This window comes from Sinocyclocheilus grahami, unplaced genomic scaffold (assembly GCF_001515645.1).
Source record: "Sinocyclocheilus grahami isolate Dianchi unplaced genomic scaffold, SAMN03320097.WGS_v1.1 scaffold171.1, whole genome shotgun sequence".
NCBI lineage: Eukaryota > Metazoa > Chordata > Actinopteri > Cypriniformes > Cyprinidae > Sinocyclocheilus > Sinocyclocheilus grahami.
Window position 1 is genome coordinate 1,862,931 of NW_015505350.1, and position 16,253 is coordinate 1,879,183.

The 16,253-nt window shown below is 37.4% G+C and overlaps 1 protein-coding gene and 1 pseudogene across 1 annotated transcript in view; both read left to right on the forward strand.

The window, feature by feature from the left end:
- The first annotated feature begins 643 nt into the window (after nucleotides 1–643).
- On the forward strand, nucleotides 644–3,105 carry LOC107593491 (probable asparagine--tRNA ligase, mitochondrial; annotated as a pseudogene).
- A 4,514-nt stretch (nucleotides 3,106–7,619) lies between these two features.
- LOC107593477 (GRB2-associated-binding protein 2-like) overlaps nucleotides 7,620–16,253 on the forward strand; it is a 79,716-nt gene continuing 71,082 nt past the window's right edge. The window contains exon 1 of the mRNA XM_016283214.1: nucleotides 7,620–7,979. Coding sequence (XP_016138700.1) covers nucleotides 7,908–7,979 — 72 coding nt within the window. The 5' untranslated portion in view covers nucleotides 7,620–7,907. The remainder of the gene's footprint in view (nucleotides 7,980–16,253) is intronic.

The following is a 16,253-nucleotide window of genomic DNA, read 5'->3' on the forward strand; positions in this document are numbered from 1 at the left end:
GAGTGTTAAATAGTGAGTGAGTGATATGAAATAGCTGTGTGCAATCAGTGAAACAGCTGTGTGCAATCAGTGCAATGAATGATGGGATATGTAGTCCGGGATGATATGCAACAGTGTGTAGTGCGAGAGTCAATGAAAATGGAAAGGGTGACCTCTGCTGGCTAGCAGACGGAAGTTCATGGACCGGATACGTAACATAAACAATCTTACTGCCCCAAAACCTTTGAATAGTAGTAAAAAATATTTTAAATGTATTTTCATTCTTTTATTCTTATATTAGCTGTATAATGTGCAAATTAATAACAAATCATAATTAGAAAAAATTATAATAAAATTATAACCAATTCATGATCCTTCAGAAATCATTTGAATATTCTGATTTGTTGCTTAAGAAACAATTATTTTTATCAATGGTAAAACAGTTCTGCTGCTTATTATTTTTGTGGAAACCTTGATGCAATTTTTTTTTAGGATTATTTGTTGAATAGAAAGTAAAATCCAACTAGGGTCTTCATCTTGCAAGTTTAAGCTAATATTAACATCAAGACCGTGATCTTTCACTACATCCTCATCACCCGGCATAAGGTGGCTATACAAAAGGAATTCTTCCACGTAACGTTCAATGGGTCTGCCATTTTGAAAAATGGAGCAGAGCACAATTACAGGGTTGAATAAACCTTTGGCTGGCTCCATAGCTGGTCTTGTGCTGAAGATAAAGCTGCTGGATCCAGTTGCGGCCGAGTATTCAGTAATGTGGCTGACGAGACGTGAGACGTGCGGATCCATGTGCAAGCTTTATTCACAGGCGTGGTCAGAAACAGGCATGGGTCAGACAATGGCAAACAGGAATATGGTGGACAAGACACTAGAATAATCCTAGGGCTAGCGAAGGTCAACGAACGGCGAACAGAATCAAAAAAGGACGAGACTAAAGGGATATATCCAGGAAACCAGGCAAGGATCAGAAACCGAGAAAACAGAGAAGGCAAGACTAGGCTAAGGCAGGGTAAACTAACGAGGGCTCTGTAGTGTAGCTATCAAATGATAAGCGCTAAACAATACTCAGCGGCGGGAAGGGATCAGAGTGAGTGTTAAATAGTGAGTGAGTGATATGAAATAGCTGTGTGCAATCAGTGAAACAGCTGTGTGCAATCAGTGCAATGAATGATGGGATATGTAGTCCGGGATGATATGCAACAGTGTGTAGTGCGAGAGTCAATGAAAATGGAAAGGGTGACCTCTGCTGGCTAGCAGACGGAAGTTCATGGACCGGATACGTAACATAAACAATCTTACTGCCCCAAAACCTTTGAATAGTAGTAAAAAATATTTTAAATGTATTTTCATTCTTTTATTCTTATATTAGCTGTATAATGTGCAAATTAATAACAAATCATAATTAGAAAAAATTATAATAAAATTATAACCAATTCATGATCCTTCAGAAATCATTTGAATATTCTGATTTGTTGCTTAAGAAACAATTATTTTTATCAATGGTAAAACAGTTCTGCTGCTTATTATTTTTGTGGAAACCTTGATGCAATTTTTTTTTAGGATTATTTGTTGAATAGAAAGTAAAAAAGAACAGCATTTATTTGAAATACAATTAACTGAATGTATTTATAAATGGTATTATATATATATATATATATATATATATATATACTGTATGTATATATGTGTGTGTGTGTGTGTGTGTGTGTGTATATTTTAAATGTATTTTCATTATTTTATTCTTATATAAGCTGTATAATGTGCAAATTAATTACATAATAATTATAAAAAATTATAATAAAATTCTCATATGGCTTATATTTCCTTTTGAGTGATTTTGTTAATTGTTGTTACATGATAACGGTTATGTGCAGATACACACACCAGTAATCACCTCAAATGACTGTGAGGGAGCTGGAGAACTCTTCCAAGTTGAGGTACGGTCTAGTTGATGGGTGACATGTGAGATATAGTAACAAGCAAAATGATATTATTTCAAAATATGGTACATGGATGCTATTGATTCTTCCTTAAAACACTGAAAACTTATGTTTGTGCTCTCTGCAGCCTGCAGGGCATAACAATGATTCTGATGACCCAAACCCACATTTCTTCTCTGTGCCAGCTTATCTAACAGTCTCAGGACAACTGCACCTGGAGGTGATGGCAGGGTAAATAGTCTAGACACAACTAGTCGTGTTAATTTCACTATGTTAAGAATATAAAAAAAACTGATCCTAGCTCAATTTTATTATTAGGGCTGTAACAAACAGACATTACAAAATGTATAATGAATCATTAGCTAAAGTTGAATGCTAAACTGTTTTGTGATTGCTCAGCGTCTGCTGTTGTCTGTTGTAGGGCTTTTTCTGCAGTGTACACATTCGGTCCCACGTTCAGAGCGGAGAACTCTCAAAGCAGGAGACACTTGGCAGAGTTTTACATGGTAGAGGCAGAGATTGCCTTCACTGAGTCACTAGACGACCTTATGAAGGTAGAAAACTCATTCCTTCCCACTCAGTGAATTACATACACTAAAGATTGGAAGATGGATTTGAAAGTGTGTACATTTCATAATGCGTCATTTTCATTTTAAAGCTTGTTTCTCGTTCTTCAGGTAATGGAGGACTTATTCAAAGCTGCCACGGAGCATGTGCTGTCCTCTTGCGCAGAGGATGTAGAGTAATTTCTCAAATATATTGCACCAGGACACAGGGTATAACACACAATGCTGTTGTTCCGTATGCTTTATACGAGCCTTATAAGAGCATTGGGAGTTTCTCCACTATAACGGCTGTAATAAAGTGATAATGTTGTATCTTATTTGAACATCCTCAGGATCAAGTGGATCTCATGTTGAAAAGAAAATGTCATGTGTACGTATTATATTTCAGTTCAGTCTACTTTTCCCAAAGCTGAAGTCCTTGAGCTTGAGAAAAATATTACATAATTTTTTCTTCTTCTAAAAAGTTCTCTGAACATTAGCTGTTAAAAGTAAGACTCAGTCATTTTTGTATGTCATCTCTCCTTGAACCATGCTTTTTTATTGCACGATTTAAAATTGTTATATTTGCGTTTTACAGCATTTCTTACACCGAGGCCGCATAGACATTCTAAAGAGCAGTTCACATAACTTTACATTCAGCATTGAGGCAAGTAAAAAACAGCATATGTTTGTTTTAAATAATTACTATACTAATACTATACTGGTTTTACTGTGATTTTTAATCAAGTAAAAACAGCCTGGATGAGGCCAAGGCTGTATTACATTAAAACATTAAAAACCTTACTGACCCAAACGTTTTAATGGTAGTGCATATGTCAGTTTTTTAATATTGTCTGTTCTCCCTTTCTTTGACATATGCTTTGCGTTAGTGGGGCTGCGATCTTCAGACAGAACATGAGAAGATCCTAGTGAAACATTGTGGAAATGTCCCAGTGTTTGTCATCAACTATCCCTACGAGTTAAAGCCTTTCTATGCCCGAGACAACCAGGACCAGCCCAACCACACTGTAAGAATGAGCTCTCACCATCAGTCTTTTCTACATGTGGTCCTGCCATGAGTTCCACTCAACTGCTAATCTGTTTTAAATATGTTTATATTATGTGTTTAAAGCCTAGAGTAAATGATCAGATGTGATAAAGATGTTATGGCATGTCTTTCTGAATTAGGCTTTTTTTCAGCTTTTCCTCACCTCTATGTGCTCACTGCTTATTCACTGATGATTTTTTTGGACAGGCAGCTGCTGTAGATCTCTTGGTGCCTGGAGTGGGGGAGCTTTGTGGTGGATCCCTGAGAGAGGAGAGACTAGAACTTCTGAGTCAACAACTAGCACAGTAAGAATTAGAGAAGAGTCCCTTTTCACATAGTAATAAGTAATAAAAATGTATATATGCTGTAATTAAGACATGGATAAACTACTGTTCTAAAGTGCTCACAAAGGCTGCACTTATCACATCAAAATGCTGTAAAAACAATGTTGTAAAATATTTTTACCATTAACAATTTACTTACAATTAAAAATAACTATTTTTTTAAAACTACTTTAATATCACTGCAGTCTTCAGTGTCACATGATCCTTCAGAAATAGTGTTAATGTGCTGATTTGGTGTTAAAAAATAAAATAAAAATAAATTTCTTAATATTAATAAACACAATATCACATTTAACATCTTTGAAATAAAATCAAAAACAGCATCTTTGATCGTGTGATGCAGAAGAGTTATTTTAGTCTGCAAAGACTAATGTCCACATGTCATTCTGTGAATATAAAATGTAAAATATAGACGTTTTAGTTGAGTGAGTGAACTGTTAACACGTTAACTTTTTTTTACTAAACAGTAGATCTCTGTGAAGGCTCTGGCAAGAACCTTTCAGATGAAGTAATCATTTTTAAAATTATTTACAAAAGTACATACATTTTCACATCCTTCAGCAAGCAACATCACCAGTCGTTAATATTGCTGCCTCAAGCCAAAGGCACAAAATGCTGCCAGGGCTTGCTGGCCCTGCAAGATGTTAAAGTGGATGGATGATGAGGACACTCAATTTTGCCTGGCAGACGAAACAGCTGCACAGATGACACTTTCAGAGTGGCAGTGATTGGTCTTACACCTGGAACAAAACACAGAAATGAGCTTTATTGTTAAATTCATTATTAGAACAGGTGGCGTTTTTAAAATACACCTTAACTGTTTTTAGCTCATCTTAGGCTCAGTACCTAAAGCAGTCATTGTGAACAATCCTGTCCAGATCAAGCTGACGTTCTGGCTTTTGCTGCAGAAGGGAGCAGACCAAACGGCAGCATTCTGTGCAGAAAGATGGGAGAGACGTCTGATTATTACCGTAAACTACATTCGCTCTTCATATTCTAATCCTGAAAACAGGATAAATTGCTGCATTCTCCATATGCCATCCCCTATTAAGCTATAAAGTTTTGTATTAGAATTGTGGAGAAGAACTCACCTTCTGTCAGGCCAGGTTTGGACCAGGTGTTCATGTAGGTCCTGTAGATGTTGAAACTATCTAGAATATATCCACACAGCATTCTGAACAAGAGGATGCTCAATGCTGCCTCAGTTTGTGTTACACAAAGTGAAACGCATCCATGCAGTGTGAAAAATGCTGGACGACTATGACATACTGTAAAAGTCCTGCTGTTCCTTCCAGTTCAGCAGCTTAAGTCCATCACTGGGACTTTAATGGCCAGGATTGTTAGGGCAACTTTTTTGGGGAAGGGCCTTGGGATGTTCAGACTGGACAAAAGAAACATTTTTGACTGTTAAATGGTTATAAATACAGGGTGTCCGCGGGGTCTTAAAAAGTATTAAAAGTTGATAAATCAATTTAGAGAAAAGATATTAAATTTTGTATCATCTTTTCATTATGTATATTTGTCAGAATAGTGGGGTTCTGTGTAGTTTATTTATATAGACTTCATCTGTTGCGGCGCTCACTGACTGGCTGCGCTGCTGCATGATAGCGCGGGGCTTGTTGATCCCGCTCTCGCTGAATTTCTGACCATTACCGCATGCTCCCATCCGCTCCCGCGATTTTTGTGTCCGCTCCCGCAAACATTCTAATATTGTATATAATTTCCGCGCATCAGGGAGCCGCTATCAGTATGTGGGTTATTTAAATCCCTTTTGAATGAGCGTTCGCAGTTCACTTTTGATTTCGCAATCGCGCACACTCTGTGTAAAGGGAACACATATTACGATAAAAGATATTTGTCAATGAGCTCGGGATCTGTTGAGGAGCAAATCCTCCAACATCTTGTCAGTCATCACTCCTTACTCTCGACCCGTGATCAGTCAAATCTGACTCTTGCAGCTCGTGTTGGATGCAGGGTTGTTGTTGTTTTTTTCCACGAAATTGAGCTGTTTTTAAACTGCTGCCATGGGTTGATTTTCCCAAGTGGGTTAAAGGTTTAAAATATTGCATAAATTACATTTTGCATTCTACCTGTAATAAAATTGTGCTAAATGTTTTGGGCTGCACTAGTAGGAAGCATTTGAGCTATGTTTATGATAAATGTGCGTATCAGTGACTGTAAAATATGTATTTTGGGGATGGAAATTACATTTTTATATTTGGGATATGGTAATTGCGCTACTTTGGGCTGTATTTTTTTTTTTTTTTTTACTGGTATGGGCTTGGGATGCACAATTAAAATGATGAATAGTTGAGATCATAATTTTACCTTCCATGATCAAAGTGTTCAAGATCATGTTCAAGTGTTCAGACATGTTAAAGTCTGCATCAAATCAAGCACTCCGTAATCACAGGTAAACTGTCTGATCAGTCAGATGTTTGTCATGAGAAGTGTTCCACAAACAGCTATGGTTTGCAGACAGTCAGTCAATTCTAAGACTTTTTCTATGTACACAAAAGGCCTATTTCTCTCAAATATTGTTCACAAATCTGTCTGAATCTGTGTTAGTGAGCACTTCTCTTTTGCCGAGATAATCCATCCACCTCACATGTGTGGCATATCAAGATGCTGATTAGACAGCATGATTATTGCACAGGTGTGCCTTAGGCTGGCCACAATAAAAGACCACTCTTAAATGTGCAGTTTTACTGTATTGGGGGTCCGAAAACCAGTCAGCATCTGGTGTGACCACCATTTGCCTCACGCAGTGCAACACATCTCCTTCGCATAGAGTTGATCAGGTTGTTGATTGTGGCCTGTGGAATGTTGGTCCACTCCTCTTCAATAGCTGTGCGGAGTTGCTGGATATTGGCAGGAACTAGAACACGCAGTCGTATACGCCGATCCAGAGCATCCCAAATGCACTCAATGGGTGACATGTCCGGTGAGTATGCTGGCCATGCAAGAACTGGGATGTTTTCAGCTTCCAGGAATTGTGTACAGCTCCTTGCAACATGGGGCCGTTCATTATCATGCTGCAACATGAGGTGATGGTCGTGGATGAATGGCACAACAATGGGCCTCAGGATCTCGTTTGAAAGATGAATCTCGCCATTATGGTACATTTCCGACGAGTGCTTGCGGTGTTCGGCCAATCACAATGCACTGGGTCAGCTGGCCAATCAGAGCATACTGCACTTGTCGGAAGGAGGGACTTTGCAGAAAACGAAGCGTTTGAGAGAGGCGGGGCATAGAGGACCTACAAAAATGCACAGTATTGGAAAAATAATGTGTTTTTTGAACATTAAAGCATGTCAACATATTCTGTTACACCAAATACACAAAATAATGATCTTTAAAAAAGCATCATATATGACCCCTTTAAGTGCGTGTACATTGAGATCATGCATTACATAAATTCGTCCACTAGGTGGCGTGTTTCTCAAACTAATTAATACGTTCGGCAAAGTTACGGCTGGTTCAAATTCTGGGAAAACACTAGGTGCCCTCTGCTGAGGCTCATTTTATAACAAGAGGCAACAGACTATACCTTAAAGTACATTTTATTTTCTGAGAAATGCTTACAAACTTTATTACACTTAAAAGAGGGCCTAAGTGTTTACATAAACTAATAGACTATATGCGCGAGTCGGTGTCGACGCAGTGAACTCCACGCTGTGCTTCATTGTCTCTGTCCATCCCTATAGTGAGAAAGAGTCCCGTCCCTTCAAGTCAGTGGGCGTGGTGTATGTGTGTATGAGTGGGCAAACAAACAGCAGACAACCAACAGTACTTCCTACATCTGCGTACAACTCGAGCGTTTCTTCCCCGCACCTCGCGTCAAGCGTCTCTCCTGCGCGTAGTGTTTACACTGAGTCCTGCCGAGCTCAGAGGACGCGTCCCATCATCCCTAAATGACGCGCCGCAGCGCTGCAGTTGAACATCCACACCACAGCTCCACACGCATGGACCCGCATCATCTGAGGACTTCAGAGTGATATTACTGTCGTGACTGTGTTTTTCTTTTTGTAAAATGAGCGGAGGGGAAATCATCTGTCAGGGATGGTTGAGAAAGTCGCCACCCGAGAAGAAGCTGCGGAGATATGTAAGTGTTTCAAACGCTATGTTCTAATGTGTTAGGATATTGTGCTTTATGTACAGTAACAGTGATGCAGAAAGCTGTGCATAACTTTTATTAACCAACTATCTGATAGGAATCTATTCACCCTTATAATGAAAATTAAAATGCAGGTGAATATTAGTTTAGAATTCAACAAGATGTGCTTGATTGATGTGACTTGAATGACAGTTTTGTTTGGGGAAAAAAATAGAAAACAACTGAACCAGCATAAGATGCTTTGCTTAGCTGGCAATGCGTGCATGTGTTTAGATAACAAGTGCCCAAAACCCCTCTAAAACCAGAAAACAGACCAGGCCAGCAAAACAGCTTCTTTTATTTTTATTTTTAGAAGATAATCCTGATATTTAGAGAGCAGGGTGCCTTGAAGACTGCTATATTTTTATAAATAGTGTGCATAAAGATGACTTGATACATTAACTTAATGACGGCAACTGAGATGTACACTAAAATGAAACAAGGTGCATCTGACTGATATTGTTTTTAATGCAGATCATTATGTCAATATCTACACAGCAGGGCACAATATATATATATATATATATATATATATATAATGCTGATTTATACATTACACAAATTAAAAGTGCAGTTTGTATATTTTTTGCTAATGGTACACGTTTTACACATAAAGAAATTAACAGCATTTTTGAGAAATTGATCGGTCTTTAAAAAAAATTTAAAAAACGAAGGCTTCTATATGGAGTGGAATCACATGACCTCTCATTCACTGAATGTTTACTCAGTACTCTTATTTTGTAGCATAAGCATACAATTATGTGTTTAGTATAAAACAGAAGTATGGTATGAAACTGCGGTTTGAGAAATTGATCGGTCTTTAAAAAAAATTTAAAAAACGAAGGCTTCTATAAAAAAAATTTAAAAAACGAAGGCTTCTATATGGAGTGGAATCACATGACCTCTCATTCACTGAATGTTTACTCAGTACTCTTATTTTGTAGCATAAGCATACAATTATGTGTTTAGTATAAAACAGAAGTATGGTATGAAACTGCGGTGCTTAATACATTTAGTCATTTAGCAGACGCTTTTATCCAAAGCGACTTACGGAGTAGAAGCAATCAGACCAACGAGAGAGCAACAATATACAAGTCTAAATCAGTTAGTCTAGCACAGTGCACATAGCTATTGGCAGCCAGTGCAAGCTAAACAGAGCGACTGCTATACAGTCGAAACTTCATGCATCCAGACCAGTAGGTGTCAGTATAGTCTAAAACACTTCGGGGCAAATTAGCTCCAGCTAGCTGAACATAAACAAAAACATACTGAGTGCACTTTTAATGATAACAGTGAGACACAAAATAGCGTTTTTAATAATATAGCCAATAATGGTGGTGGATGAGGACAATGTAAAGCGCTTTGAGTGCCCAGAAAAGCGCTATATAAATGCAACTAATTATTATTTTTTTTATTATAAAACCAAAATGTAATGACAAGGCAGTCGATACATTTGACACAAGGAGAAACTAACTGCTGTTTATTGGTCATGTTGGCACGCTTAGTGACGGTTGCTGATAATAGATCGGCATATATCAGCAGGGGCGTAGCCATCATTTCAGAAGTGAGGGGGACAGAAATGTTATATATATATATATATACATTACAATATAAAATTTCTGTAATCTATATAACCTACCGGTCAACAGTTTTTGAACAGTAAGATTTTTAATGTTTTATAAAGAAGTCTTTTCTGTTCACCAAGCCTGCATTTATTTGATCCAAAGTACAGCAAAAGCAGTAATGTTGTGAAATATGTTTACTATTTAAAATAACTGCTTTCTATTTGAATACATTTTAAAATGATTCCTAATGGTGGTGGATGAGGACAATGTAAAGCGCTTTGAGTGCCCAGAAAAGCGCTATATAAATGCAACTAATTATTATTATTTTTTTTATTATAAAACCAAAATGTAATGACAAGGCAGTCGATACATTTGACACAAGGAGAAACTAACTGCTGTTTATTGGTCATGTTGGCACGCTTAGTGACGGTTGCTGATAATAGATCGGCATATATCAGCAGGGGCGTAGCCATCATTTCAGAAGTGAGGGGGACAGAAATGTTATATATATATATATATACATTACAATATAAAATTTCTGTAATCTATATAACCTACCGGTCAACAGTTTTTGAACAGTAAGATTTTTAATGTTTTATAAAGAAGTCTTTTCTGTTCACCAAGCCTGCATTTATTTGATCCAAAGTACAGCAAAAGCAGTAATGTTGTGAAATATGTTTACTATTTAAAATAACTGCTTTCTATTTGAATACATTTTAAAATGATTCCTGTGATCAAAGCTGAATTTTCAGCATCATTACTCCAGTCTTCAGTGTCACATCCTTCAGAAATCATTCTAATATGCTGATTTGCTGCTCAAGAAACATTTCTGATTATTATTATTATTAATGTTTTTTGAGCAGCAAATCAGAATATCAGAATGATTTCTGAAGGATCGTGTGAATGGAGTAATGATGCAAAAAATGTAGCTTTGAAATCACTATAAATTACATGTTTTGATATATTCAAATAGAAAACTTTTATTTGAAATAGCCTAGTAAAAATATTTAAACATTTTACAGTTTTGCTGTACTTTGGATCAAATAAATGCAGGCTTGGTGAACAGAAGAGACTTCTTTAAAAAACATAAAAAAATCTTACTGTTCAAAAACGTTTGACTGGTAGTGTATAGTCAACTTTAATTTTTCTCTCATTTCTAGTTTTTAATTGGCTTAGAAATCAGATAACTGCTGGACAATAACCACTTATAAACACTTTTTTATTACATAATAAGGCAGAATAGTTTCAATACTGTAATAAATGCTTTGTCAGTTAGCACTGCATTGCTCATATACTTTATTTATTACCTGGAGATGACTTGACAAACCATATTGTCGCAATCGTATGTTTAATGTCTTCATGTTTCCAAACGTTTCTGCTTTTCTGAAAACAACTGTTTTCATACAGCGATAGCTGAACGCTTTTGTCCATATTAGGAATTTCCTGGTATGACTTTCTGCGCGAGAGCGCCCTCAAGCTTCGAGTATGAATGAAACATACACTGCATGGAGTGTTTTGCGCTCCGTGATGTTCATCTCGCCTTATTCTGGGTCCGAATAAAACATCAGATCATGCACAGACTATCCTGTCTCTTTGAATTGAAATCTATATTTATTCACACTGGCTCTTGAAAACCTCTATGCGAACACACTTGCCCGAAAAAGTGCGGGGTACGAATTTACGTGATATTAAAAGTGGTTGATATTAAAACACGTCCCCCGCGTAATCTACGCCCCTGTATATCAGTCAGGACAAGATTACTAATAATCGACTTGAGTACATTTATCTCTTTATTGTTGTCCTAGTTTTAGCAGGTGCAGTCTGTTTTGCACTAGCTTCTCATAAAACAGAAAAACCTTTGACTATTTCATCATAAGAACACACAACTATGCGTTTATTATTTGGGTTGACCACAAATAATACCTGCTTTATAATAAGATTATGAGTATTATAATCTGGATTTAATTGAACTAAAGAAGCTGTGCACAAAGGGGTTTGAAGACACCACAGAGACACCGTCTGCCTCCTAATTCTGTTTTGGACAGCTGTCTACGCAACTGTTCCTATTAAAAGGGCAGAAAATGTTTACTGTCCCTCTTTCATCCGATATTAGCTTGCTAGTAGCCAGTTGCTGCATTATTGTAAACTGGAGACCACCGTTGGACATGTGGAGTCCTTACATCCTTCTTTGGTGGCTGAACGTTGGAGACTGTTGCTTTCCGGTTTGCCAAAGCAGATAATGTATCCTGCACAAAAGCTGGGAAGGCCTTCAGTCCTAGATCTCATAAATACAGCTGTCTCATGTTTATCTACAGTGTTGCATTACAGGACTTCTCCATCCTCCTACCTAACTTTGCCATGATGTCATCTCACTCTCCCGCTCTCTCGTTCTCCTTCCTTCTCTCTCGGTTTCATCGGGAGATCCCGTATCTGGATGTCCTCAGATGCACACATGCTAGGTCATTTCCTCATTGTCTTCCACATAAAGCAGTCCTGTCTTATGTGGAGCTGCACAGGAACTGCTCATGTCAAAATAAGTGGGCAGCTGGGGCTGGGAAGAGAAAAAGCAGACACGTTTACCTTATAAGTGAAGGTCAGTACTCCTTGAATCAAAAAAACGAGTTCACTCAAAAATGCAACATAGGCTCGTTGGAAAAACATGCCAACTACATTTTTGTGAAACTCTAAAAACATTCCCATTGTATCCATACAATTCACTGCAGTACCCAGCCAAATCAACACTAGAGGCAGCAAAACACCAACATCTTTTATTCTCTTTCACACAAATTATGATTACATAAGCAGATTATACATTAAAAAGGCTTAAGCCCCTTTCACACCAAGAACGATAACTATAAAGATAACGATATTAGCGTCCACACCAGTGTCTGTCGCTTTAAATTCTCAAGCTCATTATAGCAGGATGGATTCTGATTGGGTGTCAATGTTTGCATCGTTCGTCAGCTGAAAAAAAAAAGTTCTGTAAGTGATTCCAACGATATAGTTTCTCTGTGCCTTTATCGTTATAGCTGTGGTGTGGACTCTGCTATTCTTTAAAGGGGTCATATGATGCTTTTTTAAAGATCATTATTTTGTGTATTTGGTGTAACAGAATATGTTGACATGCTTTAATGTTCAAAAAACACATTATTTTTCAGATACTGTACATTATTGTAGATCCTCTATGCCCCGCCTCTCTCAAACGCTTTGTTTTCTACAAAGTCCCTCCTTCCGACAAGTGCAGTCTGCTCTGATTGGCCAGCTGACCCAGTGCATTGTGATTGGCCGAACACCGCAAGCACTCGTCGGAAATTTAACGCCCCTTACCATAATCGCAAGCTTCATCTTTCAAAATGTGTGGTTTCTTGGAAAAAAAAGCTGTTATGATCTCAAAACTCTTTTACCATAGTACATGTTTGGAAATGAATACCTTTTGACATTTGCATTAAATAATCAGCTCCATAGCCATTGCTTTTCTAACATAGTAAACTTGCTCGGTGGCTCAGCTGGTACTGCACTGCACATAAGACATGATAAAAGAGCTCAAAGACTTGTAGAAGCAAGCTAAAATGACATGATTGCTTCAGCAAATGTTTTTATTTGATGTTTGCTTTGGTTAACCTGTCTGTTTACTGTAGGTGGTACTTTATTGTTTTTAAACGTGAAAGAGTATTAACCTTTAGTGCCTCTCACTGGACAATTTCATTCTGAACTGCTGCGATAGTAACAACAACCAGCATTATAAAGTGTTGCCAGATTCCCATTAATCTGTTTCGGATAAAACTGAACAGACTTTTAGTGCCACTCACTGGATATTTCACATTGTAAGTGTTATTATGTCATTTTTTTCCACAAATGTCAATACAGGCACGTATTTGCAATGAGCCTGGGTTGCAAAAATGAAAATTCGGTAATAACTTGTTTCATTTTAAACCTGTGTGTTGGAATGTGGAATATTTTATGGTGCTTTATTGGTGTTTTTTTTTTGTCTTTGTGGCGCTGTTGTATGTCAAAGCTTGCGTAACAATTGAAAAAATAATTACATTTTATGTTTAATGGAAAATAACAGCAAACTAACGACATATAATGACATAATTTTCACTTTTAGCCCAACTAGTGTTTAGTCCACAAGTTGTGGCCTAATGGTTAGAGAGTCGGACTCGTAACCCAAAGGTTGCGAGTTCGAGTCTCAGGTCCGGCAGGAATTGTAGGTTGGGGGAGTGAATGTTGGCTTACTTCCACCTTCAATACTACGACTGAGGTACCCTTGAGCAAGGCACTGTACCCCCAACTGCTCCCCGGGCTGCCCTCTTTTCACGTTTAAAAACAATAAATGGCTGCCCACTGCTCTGGGTGTGTGTTCACGGTGTGCGAGTTAGTGTGTTCACTGCTGTGTGTGTGCACTTAGGATGGGTTAAATGCAGAGCACTAATTCCAAGTATGGGTAACCATACTTGGCCACATGTCACTTCACTTCACAAGCTGGACATTGTGATCTTGAGGTAAAATCCACATAACTAAAGGTTAAAAAGGCCAGGTATGGACATTCAGCAGACATTCTCAAATCAGCTGGACAGGGAAAAGCCTGTGCCAAAGGGACTTATTGTCTCATCTAAAAAATTCCTTCCACTTAAACAGGCTGGCACTGGACAATGACAACCATTAAGGGCACTGAATTGCTGTCATCTGACATTACTGACATCCTAATGCAGAGAGATATTTTAAGCAGCTGTGGATTTCAGCATTCCTCTTGTAAGGTGTTTTTGGGAGAAAAAGAACTGGACAGTTTGTGCTGGTTAATGATCGATAGGTCCTTTCACATGTTTTTGGATTAGTGAATAGTTTGACTCACATTTAGTTTGTCATTGGCCTATAAGTACTTTGGCTTCTTTTAAAGTTTGAGAGTGAATACCAAGGCAAATACATTACAAGGGAAATTTGACTAATGCATTCTCAATAGTGATTGTGAGACTTTAGTGAATGTATTATAGATGGATTAGCACTTCCTTATTCTATTCATATAAAATGTTCTTTGATTTTGTTTTTCATTCTTCAGACTCGAAAAAACAAGCTTTTCATGCATTCCAAGGTCAGGTGTCTTTAAAGTAGAACAGGTAAATACACGCTTTAGAAGGTATCTCCTTAACATCAATCCTCTCATGTAAATAGTATGCAAATACTCATGGCAAACACCTTGGGCAGTTACAGCCGAGTAGCAACAGTTGAAAACTGACGTTGTGCGCTTGCTGATGCTTTTTATGTCCTTTCTGAGAGAGTAGTCTATATTTGCCTGAATGTTTTTTTATGATATTGTTCCTGTTTTTCTTCATTTAATTGTCTTTTTATAGAAGTATGTATTTGCAGTAAAAGTATGACTGAGATAAAGATATCTCTGTTTATATATCTGATGCATTAGAGAGAGCATGAAAGCAAATGAGTAAATGAACACACATCTGCAGCAATATCAGTCTCAGGCCCCCACTTGTTTTATCAGATGGAACATTCCGTATTTTATGGTTCTAAATAGCCTCCTAATTCATGATGGTAATGCAAGAGAAAACAGATTCTCATGAAAAAAGAATAGTGGATCTTCAGAAAACATGTCCAGGTCAAGCTTAACCACAAAACTGACAGGAAAAAGAAAAGTATTTTGAAAATGTTTTGCATAAGAAAAATAAAACTTTTGACCTATTTAGGACCTATTTTAGGACCATTTAGATTTTTTGCATTGTGATATTTTCAAGACAATTAAGCACATTTTCTGTATTACTGCAATGTGTCAGAATAGTCATTGTTTTTAATTAAATATTATCATATACCTAAAAATACTGTGAAACAATAGTTTTTTTTATTGAAGAAAATGTATTAAGGAAATCAAACAATATTATATATTAATGAATTAAAACATTTTATAAATTAAAAAGTATTTTGAAATAAAAATAACATAAAAATGTATTATCATTTTTTAAATTTAAATAAATTATTATTTGTTTGGAATTAGAAATAATTATCCTTCTTTAAACCCTTAGGGTCCTAAAAATAGACTTTGTGATATTAGACTGGTGATATTCACCCACGTATATTTAATTCCATCAATAAAATTGTCCCACTTGTCCGTCTAACCCAGGGGTTGCTCCAACCCCAATCAGACACACCTGAACCAACTAATCAAGCACTTACTAGACATACAAGAAACTTCGTGGCAGGTGTGTTGAGGCAAGTTGGATCTAAACTCTGCAGGACACTGGCCCTCCAGGACTGAGTTTGGGCACCCCTGGTCTAACCTGTGAAGCCGTGCCAAAGGCTTTGTCACTACTGACTGCAATAAAACTAAAGGTCGGAAATGGACAATTCTGGCATTTCCCACCACAGCTTCTCATTTCCTTTTCCTACAACCGCCATTGGCTTCCTCTGTGTCGGCTCTCATTTGAATCTGTTGATCATTTGTAGGCATTATAAATGCCTGAGCAGAAAGAGGTGAGAATATCCCAACTGTGCTTGTGTAACATGAGCGTTAGCAGTAGTTGGTACTACCCACTCTCCTGGTCCTGAGCTGACATCACCTCCCAAACATTGCATAATCCATCGCTACATTCCTGCATGATCATATCGGGGGAAGTGTTCTCTCCCTACTCCACATGTCCTCCCTACACGGTGT